This window comes from Erpetoichthys calabaricus, chromosome 7 (genome assembly GCF_900747795.2).
Source record: "Erpetoichthys calabaricus chromosome 7, fErpCal1.3, whole genome shotgun sequence".
Classification (NCBI taxonomy): Eukaryota; Metazoa; Chordata; class Cladistia; order Polypteriformes; family Polypteridae; genus Erpetoichthys; species Erpetoichthys calabaricus.
The window spans coordinates 4,383,122-4,410,270 of record NC_041400.2 but is presented as its reverse complement, the minus strand read 5'-3'; the positions used below and the strand labels follow the sequence as shown (position 1 = coordinate 4,410,270).

General features: G+C 45.4%; 1 protein-coding gene across 3 annotated transcripts in view; it reads left to right on the top strand.

Moving 5' to 3' along the window:
* Positions 1-27,149, top strand: part of LOC114654486 (A-kinase anchor protein 2) — a 97,932-nt gene that overhangs the window by 28,493 nt on the left and 42,290 nt on the right. Inside the window, exon 1 of one of the 3 annotated variants that reach the window (XM_051929772.1) lies at positions 1,998-2,305. The exons of 1 other annotated variant lie outside the window; for it this stretch is intronic. In XM_051929772.1, coding sequence (XP_051785732.1) covers positions 2,246-2,305 — 60 coding nt within the window. In that variant the 5' untranslated portion in view covers positions 1,998-2,245. Of the gene's footprint in view, positions 1-1,997; positions 2,306-27,149 lie in introns of those variants that run through there. One more of the 3 variants, XM_051929773.1, reaches the window with a different exon arrangement.

The window sequence follows — 27,149 nt, the reverse complement described above, 5'->3', positions numbered from 1 at the left end:
TTTACCTCTTATATAACACGTTTCCTATTTATTTATCATCTCCATCCAGTATATGCCCAGCAGTTTGTTCAGTGGGCTCTCACCTGGTCTGTCATGACAGGTACTTTTAAAATTAAATGTTAAAGTGAACTGATTTTAAGTTAAAGTAATAAAAATAATAATAATATTATTTTTATTACTTTAACTTAAAATCAGTTCACTTTAACATTTAATTTTAAAAGTACCAGTCATAAGTATCATAAGAGGGGCACAGGCTGGCAAGAGGTTACTAGAGATAAGGGCATCATAAAGATGGCAAAGAGCAGGGCTCTACATGGATGGGAGGGCTAAGTCCCACCTGTCTTATGCCATCCTGGTGGTGCCAGTGTCTTTGGCAGAACCCCCCCCCCAACCCTCACCCAGTGATTGCTTCCTCAAAATTATACATACATAACTGAACACAATTGCATGAAATATTTTATGAAATAATAATAATAGTAATAATAATAAATACATTTTATTTATATAGCACCTTTCCCATGCTATAGGTGCTTTACTAATGAAGGATGATTTTGAATTATTTTTTAAATGTCTACAACATTTTAAAATTGCCTTCACACTTGATAGTTGCTGGCATCAGCTGCAGGTTGAGTGTGTGTCTTCGCTGTCCAGACCCCCCTTCTTAATATTCCACCAGGACTGTAAAGAGCGGCCCGTCTGACAACATTCTCTTGTGCTGCTCCTGTCAGTTTTGTCTTAAGTGCCCTGGAGTTCTTTTCGGTGCCATCATTTTGACATTCCTGATGACAATCTTGAAGCATTCATGCTAACATTCTGAGAGCATCAAGTCGATGTTGGAAGCCCTTCTGAGTGAGACATAATGCTCTGCTGGTGGCACCGAAGAACACTGACTGGGCTGTCCTATGGGACAGTAATTCCCACCCTGCCCTGCAGGTATCCATATGGGAATTCCACTGGTAGGATGTTGCCATCATGTGCACAGGGGGAAGAACACAGTCAGGGAGGCAGCCACCCACTGTCCTTCTGAGAAGGCCTCCTGACCTGGCAAGGACCCAGCGCCCATGCCAGTCAGGGTGTCAGTACATCCTCATGCTTCTATTACAGACTCTCACTCTGGCAAGGAACCAGCTTCCATCCCGGGCGAAACACTGGAGCATCTATCATGGCACTCACACTGTCTATTGATTATGTAGTGCTGTTTTATACAACACCTGTCATATCTGCGTATCCACTCTAATATCCTTCATGATGTTTTGTACCTGCCGTGTCTATCATTTGATTATGTGAGGTGTTTAATAACAATCTCTCTAATTATATTTCATGTCTGTTTATCTGTTGATTATATAGTGCCTTTCATATGTATTTAACTATTATATAGTGCCTTTCACATCTATCTATCTATGTGATCCTGCCAACTACGCTATCTATCTATCTGTCTATCTCTCTATCTATCATATAGTGCCTTTCATTTATCTTTCATATAGTGCCTTTCCTATCTATCTAATTATCTTTCATGTGTTTATCTTGTGCCTTTTAGATTTTGTTTTTAAGGGGCATGTTCAGAAGTATTCTGTTTAATAAACAATATGCCCTTTGATCCCGGGACTTGTGCCTGAGGTTTTGGCCTCTGGGACGCCCCCTAGTGGTCACAGATCTCGTACCTGGAACGATTGCTCCAAACGTGCGATATGTGACAGACTTGAAGGTCCCGATTGTTAAGCGTACGCACGTCCCACCAGTGTGACAATAAAAGATCGAAGACACAGGGACATAGACAGGGATGGGGGGGGGGGGGTCTTTATAAATGTTTGTTAGTTGCGATTTGCTTTCCTGCCCCGGAGCCGCTTCAGATTTTTTTTTCACAATACCCCGTAACGATTTCTTGTCGATGTTGGGTGTGGCGTACAGGTGGTCTTCACAGGGGAGCGAGCGGGCGGCGCCTCATTGTTTTGCATTGGAGTCCCGCGCCGGGGGGTAAGTTGCCATATAATTAGTTTTGATGTTAAGCTCCGCTTCAGGACGCAAAGCTTCTTACAGGACACTTCACTTCAAAGCCCCCTGCGTAGTGCGCCCTGGAAGACGCGACCCGCCGGCCGTACGCAGCCCGAGAGCGTCGGCGATGCTGAATGAGAGTTGGAGTGAAGTCACAAGTGCTCACAGACCCTAATTTCAGCGGCAGCCGCCCCAAGTTGTCTCGACTGGACTTCTGTACGATCTGTTAAAGAGAGCAAAGGAAGGAGCGAAGATGTTCAGGTACACGGCACCCTGGCAAGTCCTGTGCCTGTCCATGGAGCAGGGATTTAGGGTAAGACGAGCTTTCTTATTATATAAATAACGCCGTGCGCTTTTATTTTGAAAGAACGTCGGCGGGCTGCTTCTGTTCCGCTGCGCTGTCTTCTTATTTAGCGCTCACTTAAAGTCAACTTTGATTTAACATTCAAAATGGGAAGGTTAAAGCAAAAACCCAATGGAGGAGCCGCGGAGACGTCCACCGAGTGAAGAGGGGGGTCAATGTGCACAAAAACCTGCAGGGCTCCATTGGGGGGCTGCTTGGGTGGTGGGGGATTTGTACATCAAATGTCGCGATACTGAAGTTGACGCGTGACGGCTGGATTTAGGACGTTTGTGAGACAAGTCCCTCACTTGCGTCCTTCTTTAGGCTGGGACACTCAGAATGCCCCGTTCGTTTTTAAAAAGTGCGACTGCGCTGGGTTGCGCCCTGCCCGGGATTGGTTCCTGCCTTGAGCCTTGTGTTGGCTGGGATTGGCTCCAGCAGACCCCCGTGACCCTGTAGTTAGGATTCAGCGGGTTGGAAAATGGATGGATGGATAAACACGCGAAGGGTTCGAATCAACAGGCGAATCGCTCCGAAATTCTCGCCAAGTGTTCTAAGGGTGCGCAGCGCAGAGTTGTCTTGTATGACCTCCGATAATTCGCACCACACACTTCAATACGGTGGGAGATACGGTGGTCTCCCCTGAGTGCAAAGTCTAAAATTAAGATAAAGAAATCGTGGTGTGCAGACGTGAAAGGAACTATATAACCGATTCGATCAGATGTACTTTATTAATCCCCAAGGGGACATTCAAATAATGGACTATATACAACAGACAAAAAAGCTAAATAAGTTAAATAGATATGAAAGACACTATATAATAATGGAAAAGGAACTATATAAGACTGATAGATATGAAAGGCACTATATGATAGCAGAAAGACAACTACAGTATGTAATATGGATGGTTGACGACTCTAGGACTTTGCCTTTACGTTGTCTTTTGCCTTTGTGTTGTGTGTTATAACCAACTATGGACCCCAGAGGATTATTTTGATTGATCGAGAAATACAGCACATAATACATGGAACTATATAAAGTAAATAGATAAGAAAGGTACTATACAATAGTGAACATCTCGCTACACACTCTTCAACTTTTGACCTCCTTTGTTTGTTAAGTTCTGGGGGGATGAAGAAGAAGAAAAAGAAATGTGGTGGGGGTGTCGAGGCTGAGAACAGGCTTAGCAGAAGTGCAGGCAACGCTGTGCCTTTTGGCACTCAATCAGTTGACCTCAAAAGCTGCTGGAAGATGCAACCGGATATGGCGCAGAAAAAAATGTGGAGAATGTGGACACGCAAGTGTGGATTCATCCTGACGTGTGTGTGTGTGTGTGTGTGTGTGTTCTCAGAGTGAATATTGGAAAGAGAGCCCCAGGGGCACATGGGGAGGGCCCTTTAGAAAATGAAAGCAAAAGCTCTTTGGTCAAAGGGTACTGCGGAGCACACAGCAGAGCCACAGCGTCACATCAGAACATGCGACATCAGGCAGCAAACAGCCAGTCGACGTGTGAATTGGGATAACACACTGCTGTGGGTTTATGGGGAGTTTAACTTTCATTATTGATCTGAAGATTTGGTTGTGTGTTTCCCTGGCACATGAATCCACATCATTGAACCTTTGTACAGGCAAACTTAACACAATACACATTTTTCCAAACTTTACTTGGTGAGCCCACCCAAGGCAGCAGTGAGGACCCCTCCTAGCTAATGATAAATTACCTGTCAATCGTATAGTGCCTCTCACATCTTCCTCTCATATGGTATCTTTTACATCATCTCATTGATCTATTTATTATATAGTGCCTTTTATATCTTTCTGTCTGTCTATCAAATGCCTTTCATATATTACACTGTTACATAGTGACCTTCATCATATAGCACCTTTTATATCTGTTTTTTAATTAGTGACTTTTACATTTACTATTACTGTCATGTAGCATATCTCCTATCTAGAAACTGCTTTTAAAATCTATGTTATATAGTGCCTTTCACTCTATCTATCTATCTATCTATCTATCTATCTATCTATCTATCTATCTATCTATCTATCTATCTATCATATAGTGCCTTTCATATCTATCTATCTATCGCCGTTCACTCTATCCATTACAGGTGCTGGTCATAAAATTAGAATATCATGACAAAGTTGATTTATTTCAGTAATTCCATTCAAAAAGTGAAACTTGTATATTACATTCATTCATTACACACAGACTGATGTATTTCAAATGTTTATTTCTTTTAATGTTGATGATTATAACTGACAACTAATGAAAGTCCCAAATTCAGTATCTCGGAAAATTAGAATATTGTGAAAGGGTTCAATATTGAAGACACCTGGTGCCACACTCTAATCAGCTAATTAACTCAAAAGCCTTTAAATGGTCTCTCAGTCCAGTTCTGTAGGCTACACAATCATGGGGAAGACTGCTGACTTGACAGTTGTCCAAAAGACGACCATTGACACCTGGCACAAGGAGGGCAAGACACAAAAGGTCATTGCTAAAGAGGCTGGCTGTTCACAGAGCTCTGTGTCCAAGCACATTAATAGAGAGGTGAAGGGAAGGACAAGATGTGCTAGAAAAAAGTGGACAAGCAATAGGGACAACCGCACCCTGGAGAGGATTGTGAAACAAAACCCATTAAAAAATGTGGGGGAGATTCACAAAGAGTGGACTGCAGCTGGAGTCACTGCTTCAAGAACCACCACACACAGACGTATGCAAGACATGGGTGTCGGCTGTCGCATTCCTTGTGTCAAGCCACTCTTGAACAAGAGACAGCGTCAGAAGCATCTCGCCTTTGGACTGTTGCTGAGTGGTCCAAAGTTATGTTCTCTGATGAAAGTAAATTTTGCATTTCCTTTGGAAATCAAGGTCCCAGAGTCTGGAGGAAGAGAGGAGAGGCACAGAATCCACGTTGCGTGAGGTCCAGTGTAAAGTTTCCACAGTCAGTGATGGTTTGGGGTGCCATGTCATCTGCTGGTGTTGGTCCATTGTGTTTTCTGAGGTCCAAGGTTAACGCAGCCGTCTACCAGGAAGTTTTAGAGCACTTCATGCTTCCTGCTGCTGACGAACTTTATGGAGATGCAGATTTCATTTTCCAACAGGACCTGGCACCTGCACACAGTGCCAAAGCTACCAGTACCTGGTTTAAGGACCATGGTATCCCTGTTCTTGATTGGCCAGCAAACTCGCCTGACCTTAACCCCATAGAAAATCCATGGGGTATTGTGAAGAGGAAGATGCAATACGCCAGACCCAACAATTCAGAAGAGCTATAGGCCACAATCAGAGCAACATGGGCTCTCATAACATCTGAGCAGTGCCACAGACTGATCGACTCCATGCCATGCCGCATTGCTGCAGTAATCCAGGCCAAAGGAGCCCCAACTAAATATTGAGTGCTGTACCTGCTCATACTTCTCATGTTCATACCTTTCAGTTGGCCAACATTTCTAAAAATCCTTTTTTTTGCATTGGTCTTAATTGATATTCTAATTTTCCGAGATACTGAATTTGGGACTTTCATTAGTTGTCAGTTATAATCATCAACATTAAAAGAAATAAACATTTGAAATACATCAGTCTGTGTGTAATGAATGAATCTAATATACAAGTTTCACTTTTTGAATGGAATTACTGAAATAAATCAACTTTGTCATGATATTCTAATTTTATGACCAGCACCTGTATATAGTTTACATATGAGGGATGTTCAAAAAGTTTCCGCACTTCTTTATAGACAGATAGATAGATATGAAAGGCACCATATGATAGATAGATAGATGAAAGCCACTATTTAATCAACAGATAAATAGACACATAAAAAGTAAGTGCCCCAAGTTGTGACGGTGCAGGCCCAGTTCCAGGCTCCCTCTTCCAGTTTTGGGAGCGTCTTGAACCCAACACCGAATGACATAACCGAATGAGCTGACAGATGGGGACAGTGACTCCATCACCATTATCTACAGATATCAAGATTTTCTCTTTATTTTAAACCACATGTCCACTTATGTTAAAAAAAAAAAAAAAAGAAAACTATGTCATGGGGTGCACTTACTTTTTCACAAGACTGTTTTGGTAATGTCAGGTGACCCCCTTATCTATCAAAACACTTGGCATCCATCCATCCATCCATTTTCCAACCCGCTGAATCCGAACACAGGGTCACGGGGGGTCTACTGGAGCTAATCCCAGCCAACACAGGGCACAAGGCAGGAACCAATCCTGGGCAGGGTGCCAACCCACCGCAGACACTTGGCATTTTCTGGGTAAAAATAAATGACTAAAAAGTCTCTTTTGGAAATTCAACGTAGCCAAACACAACCTGCCATGAGACAAAAAGACAAAAACTAAAATCCAAATGGTGATCCAAACTATCTGAGTGGAAGGCACTGTGCCCGCCATTGAAGTTGAAGTCCCACTTCTGCACACTGATGGCAATGGTTCTGTTGAAGTCGGGGTTTCTCTCATGGCTTAGGTTTAAATTTCCTTTTAATGTCCATTTTGTTCATTTATGTTATTATTGATTTTTTTTAAAAATTTCTATTGTTTAGTGATGTATTTTGTGTTAATTTAGTTTCTGTTTGCATATGTTCTCTGATGATGCTTGTATTTGTGGGTGGCCCTCCAGTGGACAGGGCCACCTGTCAATCACAGTTTAGGACGGCCCCCAGCCCTATAAAGGCAAGCTGGAAATTGGAAGTCCATTGCGGTTCATTTGAATGTGTTCGTTTGGGGGGGGGTGGGGGAGATTTTGGAGGTTCGGTGAGGATTGCACAGTCGATTCTCGTTATCTTGCGGGGGGGTTATGTTTCTTGAAATAAAAAACAGCGGATATGGAAACCACAGATACTGAAACATTGACCTTATGAGCAAAGATGGGGCTAGATTCCGATGGGATGCTGGTTTGCAGAGAGGACTGGTGGCATCAGACGGGGTCGGGTGAATGTGCCGCACTTTCTGCTCTCACCCCCCCGAGACTCGGTAACAATCCAAACCTTCCTCTCTAGTTAAGTCTGATCACCTTGTAGGTGCTGCACCAGGTGCCATGAACTACTGCAGCAGGGCTGGTTGGAGGACCTCACTAAACCACCCAATCGGTTTTAGGGGCAGGCAGGATGTGCAAAGGGGCAGGGACCTCATCTGTGCCAGCTTATGACCTGCATTTCCATATTTGAGGGGAACAATTGCAAGCCCCAGTCGCCATCAGGAATGGAGGGGCCGGGTAGACACACCTCAATCCATTGAGTGTAGCATGTGCCCCTGGACATCTTAGGGCATCACAGACCTGTAATTGCTCATGCGTTGCTCATGCGTGATCGGCCTCTCGGAGTTTGTGTTTCAGCTGCACACGGCCGTGAATGTAACTCTGTGATGTCCATCCCTGCCCCACCGAGGCGCAGAGTGAGGACCTCATCTGTGGAAATGCACAGTTAAAACGCGAGGGCCGTGAAGTGGATACGGTTTTATAGTAGCAGCTAAGGGAATCCATGACTAGAGAGGAGTTTCTCAAGTTTCATTGGTCGGCTTATTTCCACTTATCTTGCACTTCCTAGTATTCTTGTGGATTTCGTTTCAGGACTCTTTTGGTTTTGGTTTCCTTTGTACGCGACTAAGTTTGGTGGCTTAGCTCACCGATGTTGGGGACACCCAGCCATCTTAGGTGAACCCTGAAAAACGAGTGATGATTGTGATTCTTATTTTTGGTTCCTTTATATGTTTGCCCCACCATACCCATCCATCCATTTTCCAACCCGCTCTATCCGAACTGGGTCACGGGGGTCTGCTGGAGCCAATCCCAGCCAACACAGGGCACAAGGCAGGAAACAATCCTGGGCAGGGTGCCAACCCACCGCAGGACACACACAAACACACCCACACACCAAGCACACACTAGGGCCAATTTAGAATCGCCAATCCACCTAACCTGCATGTCTTTGGACTGTGGGAGGAAACCGGAGCCCCCGGAGGAAACCCACGCAGACACGGGGAGAACATGCAAACTCCACGCAGGGAGGACCCGGGAATCGAACCCAGGTCCCCAGATCTCCCAACTGCGAGGCAGCAGCGCTACCCCACTGCGCCACCGTGCCGCCCCACCATACCCTGAACAGCTTATTATTTTTATATATAATTTTTTCACAACACAGACAAAACACGCAACCACCCCGCACAAAAATGAGAAGCCGCCCCTGAGAGAAGACCAGTGGCGTGCTGCAATGTGGTGTTGGTGCACCAGCCCGCTCCTTCAGATCCTCCTTAATCCTCCTTTCATTGGTAAGAAAGGCAAAGCTCTAAATGAGGGTTAATCCCCTTTAGTTGTATTTTTGTTCAGTAAGACGCATCCCTTTTGTGATGAGCACAGGAGGAGCCCGGCCGCCCATCTCACGCCATCGAGTCGTCTTCCTCTAAATGAGATCCTGCCATCGATGGACATTGTGGCCCGGTGGCAGGTGAACAGAGCTTACCGTGCCAGTAGAAGATCTTTTTACACTTACTGTTCTGTTTCAGCCTTGTGCTAAAATCATAGAAACCCCCCCCCACCGACTCAACACCCCAGAATGACAAACCAAAAACAGAATTTTAGAAATGTCAGTCATTTTCTAACCCAGCTTTGTCCTGGACAGGCTCACGGGGGTTTTGCTGGAGCCTACCCCAGCTGGCATAGGGGGCAAGGCAGGAGGACAGGGTGCCAGTCCATTGCAGATTTTAGAAATGCCATCCAGCCATCCATTTTCCAACCCGCTGAATCCGAACACAGGGCCACGGGGGTCTGCTGGAGCCAATCCCAGCCAACACAAAGGGCGCAATGTAGGAACCAATCATGGGCAGGGCGCCAACCCACCACAGGACACACACACCAAGCACATACTAGGGACAATTTAGAATCACCAATCCACCTAATCTGCATGTCTTTGGACTGCAGGAGGAAACCCACTCAGACACGGGGAGAACATGCAAACTCCACGCAGGGAGGACCTGGGAAGCGAACCCTGGTCTCCACAATATCCCATTGAGCCAAATATTCAGACCCTTGTCTCCGCATTCAAGTTTGGATTCTTCCTGAATTTAACTCAACAAGCTTGACACACCTGGATTTGGGGACTTTCGGCCTCTCAAGCTCTACCAGCTTGGATGGAGGCCATCAGTCCTCAGGCCTCTCCAGAGATGCTCAGTTGGGTTCAAGTCCAGGCTCTGACTGGGCCCCTCAAGGACATCCCCTGAGTTACCCCTAAGCCCCTCTTATGTCGTCATTGGATGTTGAACCTTTGGCCCAGTCTGAGGCCCTGAGCGCTCTGCTGCAGGTTTTCAGTAAGGATGTCTCTGTACTTGGCTTTGTTCAGGTCTCCCCCCAAACCTCTGTCTGGTCTCCCAGCCCCTGATGCTCTCACCACTGGAATGATGAGCGGTGCCTTGTTTCCTCCACACGTAATCTTGGTTTCGTCAGACAGGAGAATCCTGCTTTGCACCATCCACCCTTTAGTTGCCTTTTTACAAACTCCATGTGGGCTTTCGTGTGTCTTTTACTGAGGAGAGGCTTCTGTCTGGAATGACTGCTCAACAAAAAATGAAAAATTTGGGGTACCAACTGGGTGGTTGCGTTTTAATATCCAATATTTATAACAAAAAAAATATACCTACTCCTCAGTAGACGTGTCCCACAAAATCTAGAGCTGAAGAATAAACGTGATGCTGAATGGCCTGCTCTTGTCCAGAGTGTTCTAATGTTCTAACAAACTTAAAGTAAGCCACACGTGAGGTCACTCTGTGGGTAGCTGTTGTCAAAAACTAACTGGGGAGGTCAGGCTTTTTTGGAGAGTAAACTGGGAGATGGGGGGGTCAGTCACCTGGTGGAGAAAGAAGGAGATAACACTGTTAGTGATAGCGCCCCCTCTCGTGCCAGCGGGTCACTACATACCTCGACTGAGCCTGTTAGGAGATCCTCCGATGTGCATGTGTGACTGTATACCATATCTACTCGCATATAAAATCGATCCTAAAAATCAGACCCCCGACTTATACGCCCGTTCAAAAATACGACACTTCAATTTTTTTTAACCTCTTCTTGCCTCCTCCAATCTCACTCATCAGTTTCTCAGACGCATCAAATTTTGTTGCAGCAGCGCAGTTACCAATTTCTTTCACCACTTCGACGACTTTTAATTTAAAACCAGCTTCATATTTTCTTCGGATCGAACGCTCCATCGTAGATAAGGGATGCTCTTACGGTAAAGGTGTATGAGGGTGTGAGATACGAAAAACACAAATCAGTGCAAACGTCGCTTCAGAATAGTTCAGGTCTCACCGTGTGGTCACGTAGGCACAATACATAGAAAAGAAAAAGGCTGTGTGCCCCGTGGTTACTCTCTCAGCTGGGCATTAGCATATCGTTCTCTCTTGGACCAATAGCGTGAGTTTTCCACATTCGACTCATACGACCGACATTATAAAATATCGGAAATTCTACTGTAAAGTCAAGCCCCCACTTATCCGTGGGAGAACTTAAACACGAGTATATATGGTATATATTTATATATATATATATATAATATATAGTAACATAAAGAGAGAACAACAATAAAAGAGTTGGGGTGCCAAGATGGCCATTGTGTATTGTTTGGGGGCAGTGAGATTCAGAAATATATGCATATATTGCGTAGTCATCTCCACAGTTCAAGACAGAACTGTCCCAAGATGGCTGACCCTCTGGTTTTGGGACCTTCTGACAGGTAGAAGGCACATCCAGGAGGATGGACACCGAAAGTGATGTCAGAGGATTCTGAGCTGTCAGTCAAGCAGTCTGCATGAGGGAGGAAGAGAGAGATGCATTAGGACATCCCTGGAGCAGCGCTAGAATTTCAGTCACTAGAGTCCTTTAGCTGTCCCCTATGCATGCACATGTGGCTATATTATATAGTCAGGATGAGTCAAAATTATGTTAACATTTGAATGGCGAAAACAATTTATTCACAAAACATACTTCATTTGTGCAAGATGATTTACAGGAATGTCTCAACCTGTTTGCCATCATGTTCAACACATGGACCACATGTGGCACATAAATTGTCCACAAAAATTGTATATACTGTATATAGCAGTACCATTAGTGTTAACATAATTTTGACTCACCCTGTGTATATATTGTGACAAATGATGACAAAAGACATGATTAAAGTTTGGGCAGCCACCTGTATATTGTATCCTGGCTGATAAAATTGATGTAATTGAACAGAGATGTTCACAAGACTGAGTCTAAAACAGAACTGATCAAAGACAGTCAAGATGGTGGCTTTAAAGGCCCGGTCAGGAAGTGATGTCATCTTTAGGACTGGAGCCGGAAGTGATGTTGCTGGGATGGAAGTGACATCATCTCTGGAGCCAGACCTGGAAGTGATGTCATCGAGGATGCCAAAACCTGTTGAGATTTCCCGGGAAACGGTCTGCAAGTAACTGAGAAAGACAGTCAGCACACTCCGCCACCCCCTGGTTGGTGATGGTATTACAATACTCAGGTCTTTTAGCTGCCTCCTACTCGCACGTTTGTGACAATATATATATATATATATATATATACATATATATATATATATATATATAGGTTGGGAGTATGTGCTGATAGTGTGATGCTGCACCCACCCCACAACGAACCACCCAAGTTCAGTGGGTGATACTTTAGCACCACAATGAACAGTGTGAGGTTTTTTTACAGTGACTGGAGTGCCAACCCTGCCACCAACCCCTGAGTTTTCCCTCACAAGTTAGAGGACCTGCTTGTAGGGCTGGATGCAGGATAATATTCTACCCGGGACAAAGCAATTGCACCGGTAAGGGCCTCGCTCTGGGGCCCACTTCTGGCGTTTATGGGAATCTATCTATCTATCTATCTATCTATCTATCTATCTATCTATCTATCTATCTATCTATCTGATCCTGCCACTTCTGGCGTTTGCAGGATTTGAACCGGCAACATTCCGCAGATCCCTAGCCTCATAGCTGCCTCTCCGCCCCTATATCCATATATACACTGTATATATTTATTTCTATTTTATATTTATACACATACACGCAGTATAAATGATCTTTTTTAATCTGCTCAGCGTGTAGTTTGCATCGTTTGCCTTTGTTTTCGGTTCAGTTGTATTTACACCTGTGCCATTGTGGCTCCACAGCTGCCAGGAAGTCGCTGTGTGAAAGGCCTGAAGAGGTGACGGTTCTGTCACGCATGTCACATCATCGGTATTGGTGTTCTGAAACAGTTCTGTCCGTCAGTCAAGCCGTCACAAAGTGCTTTGCAGACACAGAAGTGACACCACAGCATATTGAGGTTCATGCCATTTGGCCGCGTGATGCCTGATTGTTTGGTACTTCGGTGGCTCGTGTAGCGCGTCTTCTGCAGCAGTTCAGAATACGGGGGGCTGTAAACCATAAATGAAGACGTGCAGCACGGCTGTGAGCAGAGGTGTGGGAAATGAGCAGGGGTCTCCATGCAGGCTGTAAGAGCTAACATGCCAGTCTCAAACGAATGTAATCCAATTCAGGCCGGTGTGGGTGGCACATCCAGACCAGTGGTTGATGGGTACTAAAAGTTCAAATTTGGTATCGATTTCTGCTTTTGCCCCTCACTATGGGTACCAAAATGGTTCTGAAGCAAATAACGAATCACTCCAACCCCCCCAACACTTAGCAGATTTGTTTTTTATCCAAAGTGACTTCAACAACTGTTGAACGTAACAAGTACACATCAGTCTGGGGGGGCCTGTTTGGGAACAAGAGTGACAGAACCAGGGTACAAATCTGACCGTCACAAGTCCCAATTCTTCCTTATAGATACAAAAATCCATCAGTGTCATCAGTGAGACAGACGTTCACCAAATGAGGGTCTTCAAACGCTGCTTAAGCACTTGAGGGAGCCCGAGATCCAAATGGCAGTGGGCAGCTCATCCCATCAGCTACACATGAAAAGAGTGTGGACTGAGATTTGATGCCGTGCAGAGGTGGCACTGCCCATCAGCCTACATTAGTGGTCGAGTAGGTGATTAGGACCTCAAAAGTGTCCCCCCCCATATATGTGGGTGCAGATCCACGGGATATTCTGTAGGCTGAACATTATGGAGTTTGAACTTAAAGGTGCTGATGTGGTGAAGGTAGAGTAGCAAACTAAAAACTGAGAGAGAGAGGTTGGGGAGCCTGCACTGATATGGCATGGTGCTACACCCACCACACGACGGACCACCTGACTGGGGACCCGAGGGCAGCAGGTGACAATTCTGGATTGCCAATCCTGCCGCCAACCCCCAAGTTTTCATTGTAAGTCGAAGGACCTGCTTGCACGGCGGGACGCAGATTAACGTCATTAATGACAGAGCAATCGCAGGTTAAGGGTCTTGCTCAAGGGGCCAGTGGAGTTGAGTCACTTCGTTTCGAACCAACAACCTTCTGACTGCTGGCACAGATGCCTAGCCTCAGAGCCACTACTCCGCCCAAGGTGGGACATAAATGCATAGCAGGTAGAAGCCCACCTCAGCTGGTTGAACACCAGAGCTGTTGTTGCATTCTGACATTCTGACTTGGTGACACCTGCCAGCAGAGAGTTTGTGTCACTCTGACTTGCTCCACACGTCCCCCGTGGTCTTACTAAAAAGTCACTCCAGACCTCCCACTAGCCACATTTTGTGCCACCCGACTGGTATTAAAAAAAAAAAAAGACCCAAAATCTCTCCTGTGCAGAAAGCAAGGGAGCCCAACCAGGTGCCCATCCTGGCATTTTCCTCTGAAAGAAAAGAAGCCCAGTGTCACGTTTTGGGCAAACAAAATCCCTTTTTTATAAAAAAAGCAGCAGACGTTCAATGCGGCAGATGAAGCGATTTACTCCTGTGGGGGGGTGGCGGTAACCCACCGAATTTATGTTGAGGGTCTGAGCACTGCAGGCAGCCCAGCGCCAACACGACCAGGCGACTCTAGCGATTGGTGCTTGAAGGCCAGCAAGCATGTGACCCTCTTGGGTCCCGACGCTGGAATTGTTTTTTTCCGTTCCGCTTCATCAGCTGGTTGACGGAGCAGCTGCTGAAATTTACAACTAAATGGGAAAAAAACTGGAAGAGGCATCTGGGAGCCAAGTGTGAATTTCGGGAAGTTCGGGAGAAGTTAAGTGCTGCTGGAAGCAGATGCAATTCACGTGAGGTATCATAGCTTGGCCACGTGTCTGTGTGAGTGTGCTTGTGTGTATGTGTGTGTGAGTGTGAGTGTCTCTCTATAGGTGTGTGTGTGAGTGTGAGTCTCTCTATGTGTGAGTGTGAGTGTGTGTGTGAGTGTCTCTCTATAGGTGAGTGTGAGTGTGGGTGGGAGTGGTGTGTGTGTGAGTGTCTCTCTATAGGTGTGTGTGAGTGAATGTGTATGTGAGTGTGAGTGTGTGTGTGAGTGTCTCTATGTGTGTGTGTGTGTGTGTGTGTGCGTGTGTGTGTGTGTCTCTCTATGTGTGTGTGTGAGTGTATGTGAGTGTGTGGGTGAGTGTGTGTGTCTCTATGTGTGTGGTCTCTCCATGGGTGTGTGTGCGAGTGGGTGTGTGTGCGTGAGTGTGTGAGTGTGTCTCTCTATGTGTGTGTGTGTGAGTGTGAGTGTATGTGAGTGTGTGGGTGTGTGTGTGTGTCTCTGTGGGTGTATGCGTGCGTGTGTGGGTGAGTGTGTGTGTCTCTCTATGTGTGTGTGCGAGTGTGTGTGTGTGTGTGCGAGTGTGTGTGAGTGTGTGTGTCTCTCTATGTGTCTGTGTATGTGAGTGTGTGAGTATGAGTGTATGTGAGTGTGTGTGAGTGTGTGAGTGTCTCTCTATGTGTGTGTGTGAGTGTGTGTGTGAGTGTCTCTCTATAGGTGTGTGTGAGTGTGAGTGTGGGTGGGAGTGTGTGTGTGTGTGTGTGAGTGTCTCTCTATAGGTGTGTGTGAGTGAATGTGTATGTGAGTGTGAGTGTGTGTGTGAGTGTCTCTATGTGTGTGTGTGTGTGTGCGTGTGTGTGTGTGTCTCTCTATGTGTGTGTGTGAGTGTATGTGAGTGTGTGGGTGAGTGTGTGTGTCTCTCTATGTGTGTGTGTGCGTGAGTGTGTCTCTCTATGTGTGTGTGTGTGAGTGTGAGTGTATGTGAGTGTGTGGGTGTGTGCGTGCATGTGTGGGTGAGTGTGTGTGTCTCTCTATGTGTGTGTGCGTGTGTGCGAGTGTGTGTGTGTGTGTGTGTGAGTGTGTGTGTCTCTCTATGTGTCTGTGTATGTGAGTGTGTGAGTATGAGTGTATGTGAGTGTGTGTGAGTGTGAGTGTCTCTCTATGTGTGTGTGTGAGTGTGAGTGTGTGTGAGTGTGTGTGTGAGTGTCTCTCTATAGGTGTGTGTGGGTGGGAGTGTGGGTGGGAGTGTGTGTGTGTGTGTGAGTGTCTTTCTATAGGTGTGTGTGAGTGAATGTGTATGTGAGTATGTGTGTGTGTGTGTGTGTGTGTGTGTGTGTCTCTCTCTATGTGTGTGTGTGAGTGTATTGAGTGTGTGGGTGAGTGTGTGTGTCTCTATGTGTGTGTGTGTGTGTGTGTCTCTCCATGTGTGTGTGCGTGAGTGTGTGAGTGTGTCTCTCTATGTGTGTGTCTGTGTATGTGAGTGTGTGAGTATGAGTGTATGTGAGTGTGGGTGAGTGTGTGTGTCTCTCTGTGTGTGTGTGCGAGTGTGTGTGAGTGTCTGTGTAAAGTCGACAGTAGCCGAAGCCTCAAGAAGGGGGCTGGAGAAGCAGAAGGAGAAAAAGGAAGAAGGGGCGGGTGGGGGGGGTGGGGTGCTGAAAGAGCCATCTTTGTTGAATGGGCTTGAAGGTGGGCCGCCCGCCCGCCCGCCCACCGCCGCTGCCGCTGCTTTCCCAGCCCCCAAGTCGATGACATCATTGCTGCCAAAAAAAAAAAAAAAGGCAGGGAAGGAATTTGACTTGAGGAGCCAAAGAGAGAAGGAGGCATTGTGGAAATCAAAAGGCATTTTCTCCTTCTAGCAGGGACCCCTCCAGAGTGATGCCGGGGGTGAGTCCACGTAGCCGTTTGGTTTGCAGAGGGTGGATGTGTATGTGTGGGGGGGGGGGGTGTCTGGGGGGGGGGCAATACTTTTTCAATTGAGAAAAAATCCAATAAGAGCAGGCTGTTTGTAAAGCGCAGGCAGGAAATGGGACCCCCCTGGTTTCCCTTTCACTGGTACCCACTCTGTGGCCCAGATGGGCAGAGCACTCAGACTGTAATGGACCCACCGAAAGGGAACCTGGTGGGTTTTTCTTATTTTTTGAGTTTTTTTTTTTCCTTCAATGAGCTTTGAGTGACTTTTCCAGGGCAGGACTGGTGCTGTCAGGTTTTGGTGTCGCTCTTGTGAAATCGGGGGCTTCTGTGCTGCCCTCCACATGTTGCTGGCCAAGGAGACGCACGAGCTTCATGGCTCAGTAGACGCCCCTCTCACTGCTCTCCGGCTTTGAAGGAGGCTTGAAGTGGTTCAGCGGGATGAAGGAAACTGATACAGCAATCGGTGAATGGTGGACTCCTCCTGTGTAGAAGAGTGGGCACTCCATGTTCATTCAGTCCTTCATTCAGTGGCTGGAATATTCAGGAAAAACTCTGACCTGTGCTGGACGATTGGGGGAAGTTGTGCAATCGACCCTCCAATAGCTAAACATCTCTTAGTACACGGGTGGTATGGCTGGGGGTTTTGGAGAGTCCGTCCTTCTCCTCCTTCAACAATAATAATAAAGAGCAGGCTATGGTGGCGCAGTGGTAGTGCTGCTGCTTTGCAGTAAGGAGACTGTGGAAGATTGTGGGTTCGCTTCCCGGTTCCTCCCTGTGTGGATAGCGCTTTGAGTACTGAGAAAAGCGCTATATAAATGTAATGAATTATTATTATTGTTATTATGGTGGAGCACCACAAATATTTAGGGGCAGCCAGTGAAGACGGACGGACCTTCTGACTGAACACAGAACGATCAGTAAGACGGGGGCCGGAAAGAATCTGAAGGAAATGGAGTGGATTTAAAGTCAACAGAGCCGTGGAATAAGCCAGACTGAAAATGAGGGAAAAGTGGGGGTGGGGTGGGTCATGGAGCAGAAAACGTGGGGTGTGGAGACAGGTGTAGGGCCAGCAACACCACCAGAGCACAGGGACAACACATTTATTATATAGTGCCTTTAACATCTGTCTGTCTATCTTATCTATCTGATCCTGCTAACTACGCTAAAGTATCTATTATATAGTGCCGTTCATATCTATCTATTACAGTATATGGTGCCTTTCAAATCTATCTATCTATCTATCTATCTATATATCTATCTATCTATCTATCTATCTATCTATCATATAATGCCTTTCATACCAACCTACTGTATCTATTATATAGTGCCTTTCACATCTATCAATATATCGATCTATCCATCCATCCATTATCCAACCCGCTATATCCTAACTACAGGGTCACGGGGGGTCTGCTGGAGTCAATCCCAGCCAACACAGGGCGCAAGTCAGGAAACAAACCCCAGGCAGGGCGCCAGCCCATCACAGGGTGCACACACACACACACACCAAGCACACACTAGGGACAATTTAGAATCACCAGTGCACCTAACCTGCATGTTGCACGCAGACACAGGGAGAACTTGCAAACTCCACGCAGGGAGGACCCGGGAAGGGAACCCGGGTCTCCTAACTGCGAGGCAGCAGCACTATCCACTGCGCCACCATGCCACTATCTATCTATCTATCTAGCTATCTATCTAGCTATCTATCTATTATATAGTGCCTTTCATGTATCTATCTATCTATTATATAGTGCCTTTCATTATCTATCTATCTATCTATCTATCTATCTATCTATCTATCTATCATATAGTGCCTTTCACATCTATCTATATATTATATAGTGCCTTTCACATCTAGCTCCATCCCACATCACGTGATGCGTATGCTGACGCTCTTTTCGTGTTCCTGCAGTGTTCGTGCTGCCAGGTGAAGTGACCTGCTCAGGGTTACACCAACAGTCAGTGGCCTGTGATTGAACTCGCGTCCCGCTGCTTTGCAGTCTAAACCACAGCCTGTGAGTCGCACTCCTTACTCTATTTGAGCTTACATGAGTTTTTTTTTTGTATATTATACTATGATTGTTTAACTTTCAGCAAAAAAGTCCTTAAAAAGAAATGTAGAAGTAAATGTGAGTAGCAGTGAGGTGGGCTGCTGAGGTGTCTTGGAGGTCTCTGGCTACACCAACGCAGAGACGATGAAACAGGTGACGACACACACCCAGCAGAGCGGGAATGGCGGGAGCACTCAGCACCGTTAGGCCCATCACTTCACCTCAGGTGGCCCCTCTGCAGTTGTCCATAAAGCCCTGCCTTTGGAAGGGGATTAGCGTCATTCAGCACATCTGAAAGGGTTAATCTCCACAGCCCCTCCATCACCTTAACACCTCCCAGATGTGGCGGTGGAGATTTGAAATGCGGTGTCTTCACGGGGCTGAGCTGTGAATTTTGCAGCGTTTCACAACACCCTGCTGTGGATCTGGAAGGCTGCATGAGAAAGTGTGACACACACACACACACACAAATTCACAACGCGTACACACTCAGTCCGCCTAGTGATGCCACTGAATGAAAAACAAAGACACAATGCAGCCGGCGTCCCTCGTCACCTCATCTGTGTGGCGCTCATCAGCTGCAAGGCATGCAGGGAATGTGACGACAGGTCTGGCTGACCCTGGGGCCGCGCTGCTACTCACGTTTGTTACGCTAGTGGGATTTGAGTTTAGCAACATTCTTTCCAGAGCTGAAGTAATGGCCGGGCATTATGTTGAGAATGTTATGGTGCCACATTACACCGAAACAACTGATGAAGTAAGCGTGTTTTACTTATATAGCAAGTGTTGTAGCAGGACGAGTGGCGGCGGTACACACTGGCCCTGTCCACTGAATAAGAGAGAGAGCATGGGCACAAAGGGTGTCATCGGATGGACAGGGACAGTCTCACTTGAACGTCCAACTAGCAAGAAACATGTCACCAGTCACCAACAGGGGGACAACAAGAATGGACTAAAGCTGTACATGGACATACTGTACACTAGATCAATACCAGTAGATAAATATGAAAGGCACTGTACCTTAAATCAATATACAGATTAATATGAAAGACACAATATCCAATAATAATAATAATAATACATTTTATTTGTATAGCACCTTTCCCATGCCCAAGGTGCTTATAGATAGAGAAGGCACTATATAACAGATAGATAGCGAGAGGCACTGCATACACCTAAGATCAACTGGTTGATGATCGTTCAGACAGACAGTGAAATGCACTCAATACTTCAGAGGGATTCATACATACGAAAGGCACTATATTAGATAGACCAAGAAAGGCACTATATAATAGATAGATAAATAGTTGGAAGGTACTGCATACACTTAAGCGAGACTGATCAACGGATATGAAAGGCAGTGACTTAGACAGGTAATGAAAGGCACTACATACCTTAAATATATCAGCAAATATGAAAGGCACTACATAATAGGCCATGAAAGGCACTATATACCTGTGGTCCACCAGGCTGGCACTGCCAGCTGAACCCGACACAGATAAGCGTGGGACACAAGTTCAAGCGGCACAGATTTTTATTTTCTGTTTTCCCTTGTGGGAAACGCCTTCCCCCGTTCCCCACAAGTATAACACAGTCCAAGCACAGCACAACGCACAAAACAATGAATCCTTTCCTTTACTCTTTTCCTTCTCTTCCTTCACTCCTCGGGTCAAGCTTCATCCTCCACCTTCCAACTCTGGCTCCCCGAGTAGTGGCTGCTGGCTCCTTTTATAACGCACCCGTCACTTCCGGGTGTGGCAGAAGAACTGCCCATAAGGGCTCAGCAGCTCCTGCTGCAGCACCCCCTGGCAGTGCCGGTGGAACCCAACAGGGCTGCACCAAACTCCAACTCCCATGAAGCCCTGCGGGAATCTGAGGCACTGCTGCAAACCAGGGGGGTTGCCATCTAGCATCCCGGGGAGGTAACGCTCTCACCATGCTTGCTCCCCTGGTCCTCCCAGCGTGGAGGCGTCCCAGCCGGGCAAGAGCCCCGACTGCACGCTACAATACCCTACATAGATATATAAATGCGACAGACACTATATAATAGATTGATAGACAGTGAAAGGTACTACATACACCTGTGCATTGACTGATAACGGATATAAAAGGCAGTAGTTTAGATCGATAATGAAAGGCACTATATACAACAAATAAATAGATATGCATTATCTCTATCTATTTATAAAATCCAACGTCTGCCTGTATGTCTGTCCGCTTTTCACAGGAGAACTACTTCACGGATTTAGATCTTTTTTTTTTTTTTTTTCTTTTTTCTAGAATTCGCTTGAACATTCCGGTTAATTTGGCATCTTTCCTCATTGCTCTAAGTATCATAGTTCACTTGTGCTACCGATTTATTTGCGTGAATCCAAGGGGAGGTGGGCGGGGCCGTCCTCACTCAAGCTCCACCCTCAGGGCGTGTACCTTACCTCCACTTAGCTAGCGAATGAGAGAACTACTTCACGGATTTAGATGTCAGTAAATGCAAAGTATTACACATCTCTATAAATATAAAATCCAACGTCTGTCTGTGTCTCTGTCTGTCTGTCTGTCCACTTTTCACGAGACAACTACTTCACAGATTTAGATCTTTTTTTTTTCCTAGAATTTGCTTGAACATTCCGGTAGATTCTGTGACTTCTCTCATTGCGTTAAGAATCAGAGTTCGCTTGCAGGAGCTATATGTTCACACTGATCAGAGGCTGTGGGCCGAGGAGAGGGGAAGGAGTGACGTCAGGAGTAGGGAGCTGGGCGGGGCCTCCTCACTGTCCTGTTTCACTAATATGTAGGCGGAGCCACAGGGGATGGCTAGTATGTGCATATATATATATACAGTATATATACATACAGTACATATATCTATGTGTGTGTGTGTGTGTATATATATATATATATATATATATACTGTATATCTCTATAGAGAGAGATATAGATATCTCTCTCTATATATAAAATCCAATGCCTGTCTGTCTGTCTGCTTTTCATGAGACAACTACTTCACAGATTTAGATCTTTTTTTTTTCTAGAATTTTCTTGAACATTCCAGTTGATTTTGCGACTTCTCTCATCGCGCTAAGAATCAGAGTTCGCTTGCAGGAGTGATATATTCACGCTAATCTGAGACAGAGGCTGTGGGCCGAGTGGAGGGGGAAGCGTGACATCAGGAGTGGGGAGCTGGGCGGGGCCTTCTCACTGTCCTGTTTCACTACTACATGGGCGGAGCCACGGGGGATGGCTAGTATGTGTATATATATCTATAGAGAGAGAGATCTAAAATCCAACGTCTGTCTGTCCGCTTTTCACAGGAGAACTACTTCACGGATTTAGATCTCTTTTTTTTTTCTAGACTTTTCTTGAACATTCTGATTAATTTTGCGACTTCTCTCATCGCGCTAAGAATCAGAGTTCACTTGCAGGATTGATATTTTCACGCTAATCAGAGAGAGAGGCTGTGGGCCGAGTGGAGGGGGAAGCGTGACATCAGGAGTGGGGAGCCGGGCTGGGTCCTCCTCACTGTCCTGTTTCACTACTACATTGGGAGAACCACGGGGCATGGCTTGTAGAATAATAGAAATAGTAAATAAATAAATCTATATTGCATATACATTGAAAGGTAACTTAGATACGTCAATAGCTATGAACGGCACTATATTAGATATACAGTGAAAGGCACTACATAACCTAGAAACATTGATCAACATCCATCCATCCATTATCCAACCCGCTATATCCTAACTACAGGTGCATGGGGGTCTACTGGAGCCAATCCCAGCCAACACAGGGCACAAGGCAGGAAATAAACCCCGGGCAGGGCGCCAGCCCACCACAGGGCGCACACCCACACACCAAGCACACACTAGGGACAATTTAGGATTGCCAGTGCACCTATCAGCATGTCTTTGGACTGTGGGAGGAAACCCACGCAGACACGGGGAGAACATGCAAACTCCACGCAGGGAGGACCTGGGAAGTGAACCCAGACGGGTCTCCTTACTGCGAGGCGGCAGCGCTACCACTGCGCCACCGTGCCGCCCCCATTGATAAACATGAAAGGCACTATATAATATATAGTGAAAACTACTATATACTGTACCTTAGATTAATAGATAAGATAGATATGAAAGGCAGTATATTAAACACAGAGCATAAAGCTCTATATACCTTAAATACATAGATGGATAGATATGAAAGGCACTATATAATAGTTAAATAGATGTGAAAAACGCTTTGATGTATGTAAAAGGTGCTTTATAATAGATAGTGAAAGGCACTATATACCTACTGCGGTGGGCCTGCGCCCTGCCTGGGATTTGATCCTGCCTTGCGCCCTGTGTTGCTGGGATTGGCTCCAGCAGACCCCCGTGACCCTGTGTTAGGATATAGTGGGTTGGATAATGACTGACTGACTGTATACCTAAGACTGATAGATATGAAATACAGTATATTAGAAAAGCAGTGAAAGGTGCTATAAAACTACAGACTGACTGGTAGATGTTAAAGACGTTATAATAGACAAGTAAGCAGTGAAAGGCACTATACACCTTAGGATAATAGATAGCTTGAGTTATATGAAAGGCACAGTTTATGTTAAATTTACAGATATAAAAGCACTATATTAGAGAGACAATGAAAGGCACTATATAATAGTTAAAATAGATTGTAATGCAGTTTATAATAGAGAGGCACTATATAAGACAGTTAGATGTAAAAGGTTCAGTTTAATATATAGACACCGGTAAGTATGAAACAGCTCATATTACAGAGAGGCCACGTGAAAGGCACTGTATAATAGCAGATTAGGGTTAGGCTTAGGGGTCTGTTTTTCCGGAGTGCCCCTCAATATCTGCGGTGCTCCACAGTCTGCCCTTTTACTGTTGATGAGAGGGGAGATTAGCGGACCCTTCACAATCTCCAGCCATATCCATGGACTGAGAGCAATGCAGCTGTAACACAACAAATCACAGCACTTCACAGAAATGTCCATTTTTTTTTGCCGGATTGTTCCACAGTTGAAGAGGAAGGAGAAAATAAATCTGTAAAGAAATAAACGAATCAGCAGAAGTAGTTAAGTGACAGCAGAGGACAGGAGGAAGGAAGCAGCAGGGAGCTGTGAAAAGACACCAAAGAGCTTCATTGGGCCAGAAAGAAGCACAAAGAGACACGGAGGGTTTGTTGTGCTTTTGGTAAAAAGAAACTGAAAGTTCATTCACGACTCGTGAGTCACATTTGTCACTGGTGGTCCCTTATCACACTTGGGTGTGGTGAGGAGGTCTTGTTGTTGGACGTGTCCCAGTGTTCTTTTCCGCTCTCTCTCTCTTTTTCCAAGTGTGATTTTGCATGAAGTCCCCTGAACAGGATGCTGGCTTAGTCTGTGTGCTCTTGTGACTGCCAGCCGGGGGCACACGTGACTCTGTGTGGATGGACCCCATGATTCTCAGAGGTGTGTCATCACCTGAAGTAAAGGAGCCGCCATGTGGGCCTCAGAAATTCTAAAGTTAAAGGGCAATAACAGGGACACTGGAGGCACTCGCCTGGAAACAGAAGTCCTCCTCTACACGTACGTTTGTCCATTTGTGATGTTTAGATCTTTCAGGGCGTGAAGTCTAAAAGAAGATGGGCACAGCAGGCAGTGGGACTTAAAAAACATCAAGGTGGCCAGTGTGGCACGAGCCTCCGACTCAATGTGTGACATCGTGTGACATCAAACAAATCACAACCAATCATACAAAAAGGTCAGCAACTGTAAAGTGGCAGGGCGGCTTGAGGCGCCTCACAGAGAGACAAATGGAGAGCAAAAGGAGAGAAACAGGAGATCAACAGGAGAGGGGAATCTGAGCTGTTATATAGTGCCTTTCACACCTAACTGAAAGACGCCATATATGACACAGTGTGAATCACTCGTCTCATGAGGAATTACCTATCGGATGAAGCTGTGATATAGCGCCTTTCATATAGTGTGCTTTGTGTGCCTCTCCATTAGGCACTGCCTTTCATATCTAGCTGTACATCTCTCTATGATATAGCACCTTTCATGTCTTTTATTTAGTGACTTTCATGTCTGTATATTATATAGTGTGCTTCACATCCATCTGTCGTATGGTGACTTTATCACTTATTGAAAGATATGTCATACAATTTATAAAGTAGTGCCTATTATTATATAGTGCCTTTCCAATATATTGTGTTTCACTTGTGTCTCTCAGATCTGTCTGTGCTGTAGTGCCTATTATATAGTGTACTTTCTGTGCTTCTCTATTTCAGAATGCCCTATCCATCTATCTATCTAATCCTGCCTACTACACTAAAATTTCTATCATTATATCTTTTAATTATATAGTTCTTTTCCTATCTGTTAATTATATAGTGTCTATCTATCTATCTATCTATCTATCTATCTATCTATCTATCTATCTATCTATCTATCTATCTATCTATCTATCTATCTATCATATAGTGCCTTTCATATCCATCTATCTATCTATCTATCTATCTATCTATCTATCTATCTATCTATCTATCTATCTATCTATCTATCTATCTATCTATCTATCTATCTATCTATCTAATCCTGCCTACTACACTAAAATTTCTATCATTATATCTTTTAATTATATAGTTCTTTTCCTATCTGTTAATTATATAGTGCCTTTTCTATCTTTTTCTATCTATCTAATCCTGCCTACTACGCTAAAATTTCTATCTGTCTATCTTTAATTATAGAATTCTTTTCCTATCTGTTAATTATATAGTGCCTTTCTATCTGTGTATCTATCTGTCTAGTATTAGATAATGCTTTTCATATCTATGTATCCATTCATTATATAGTGCCTTTCATTTCTGTCTATCATATGGTGACTTTATTACTTATAGTGCCTTTTACATCTGCCATTATATAGTTAACACCAAAACTTTCTCGACATCCTACTAAGAAAAGCAGCCGAGTGCTGGTTAATGGACCAACACCACCACTTCCACCGCTAGGCTTGGCATGTGATTCATTTGAAAACAATTAGCTTATCAGGACTTCAGTGGTCCGGCCAGTAGCTCCTCAGGACGTACCTAATGTTTATGAATTGGCGGTGTCTGCCCAGAAGTGGTTGATGACGTGAATAAGGCGCTGTAATTGGGATTCCAGGCCTTGTGGGTTTAGACTCCGTCACAATCGTCCACTCTGATACTCCAGCAGATTATCTCAGTTCATCCTCTCTGCTTCGCCTGTGGCCACTGAGTGGAGTGGCGCACACGAGTCCTTCATGGACCGAGCTGAAACAGAAGTCTGTCAATGTGGGGAGCCACCATTGGGAAGCAGGGAGACCCCTATAGGGTGCCATGCATGTGTGCCTGGGCATCGCCTTCCTGGCTCTGCTGTGGTGAGTGGCAGCATGATAGGATGTGATCCAAGCCTCTGAATGTCCTTGAGTGGCCCAGGACAGAGAAACTTGAAGATGGCAGTTCACAGGACGCCTCCCATTCAGTCAAATGGAGCTTGAGAGGATCTCCCAGGAAGACTGGGATCAACTGCCCGAATCCAGGTGTGCCAATCTTGTAGAGATTTGGCAAGAAGACTTAAAGCGTGGAATTGCTGCTTCTATAATGTACTGAATTAGGGGTCTGAATACGGACAGGAAGGAGAGATTTCAGTTTTTGACTTTTTTTGTTTTAAATTTGCACAGCTTTCTGAAAACATTTTCAGTTTATCAGGATGGGTTATCTGAGCGTAGATGAATGGACAAACATGGCAAGCTGATCCGTTTAAAGCTAAATCCACAACACCAGAAAGTGTGCAGAAGTTGAAGGATCTGAGGACTTTCCAAATCAGCTATACTGTATATGCAGACTGAACTTTCCTTTTTTCGAGTCAAATCCGCTCCTCAGCTTAAAAAAGGCTGCGTCCCGGTTGTACGGATTTTATCCTCGTCTATTTTTGGAAACGCAGAAAACCTTCCAGCCTTTGCTTTCCGATGTGGTTTCCTGTTTTTCCAGCCTTTGCAGGCCAGCGTGTGAACGGCCGTCCATGTACATTCACAGATTACAGGCATGGGGTCCCATATGGAGAGCGAGCGAGCTCCTCTTCCTCACGTCTGGTCCTGCAAGCACATGAGAAGAGAAGTTAAAAGTTCTGTAAACGGGAACTCAGCTGCTCCACAAAGGGCGCCACGTCACAGTTTTATCCCATGAGAACTTTCTTCAAACCTTTCCATTTTTGTTTTTTTTTTGCTCTTTTCTTTAAACCTGCACATCTCTGGTCGTGTTTTACTTAACAGAGGAGTTCTGGTCCCGTGTGAGGAAGTCGGGAGTGGCAGAGAAGTACGTGATGGTGGGGCAGGAGCTGAGGGACTGTGCTAGGGAGTGACAGCCTGGTTACGTCAAGGGTCGGCTCTGAGGCCTTTACTGTTTGTAATGGTGGTGGGACAGGTGAGGTCAGATGGGGGTCTCCGTGGCCTGTGACATTCAAGGATGACTTTGTGAACTGCGGTGAGAGAATAATCAGGAGACATGGAGGTCCACACCGTAGAGATGGGGAATGAGAGTCAGTTAGGAGTAAAGCCGGGTTTATACTTCACGTGACACGACGTGTGCTTCTGCTACGCCACCGGTGTACTGTTTATACTTGAGAGCGTACTTAACGTAAATCTGGGAGATTCCACCAGGTGGCAGTGTGAGATATCATCACGGTGAGAACGGGTTTGGC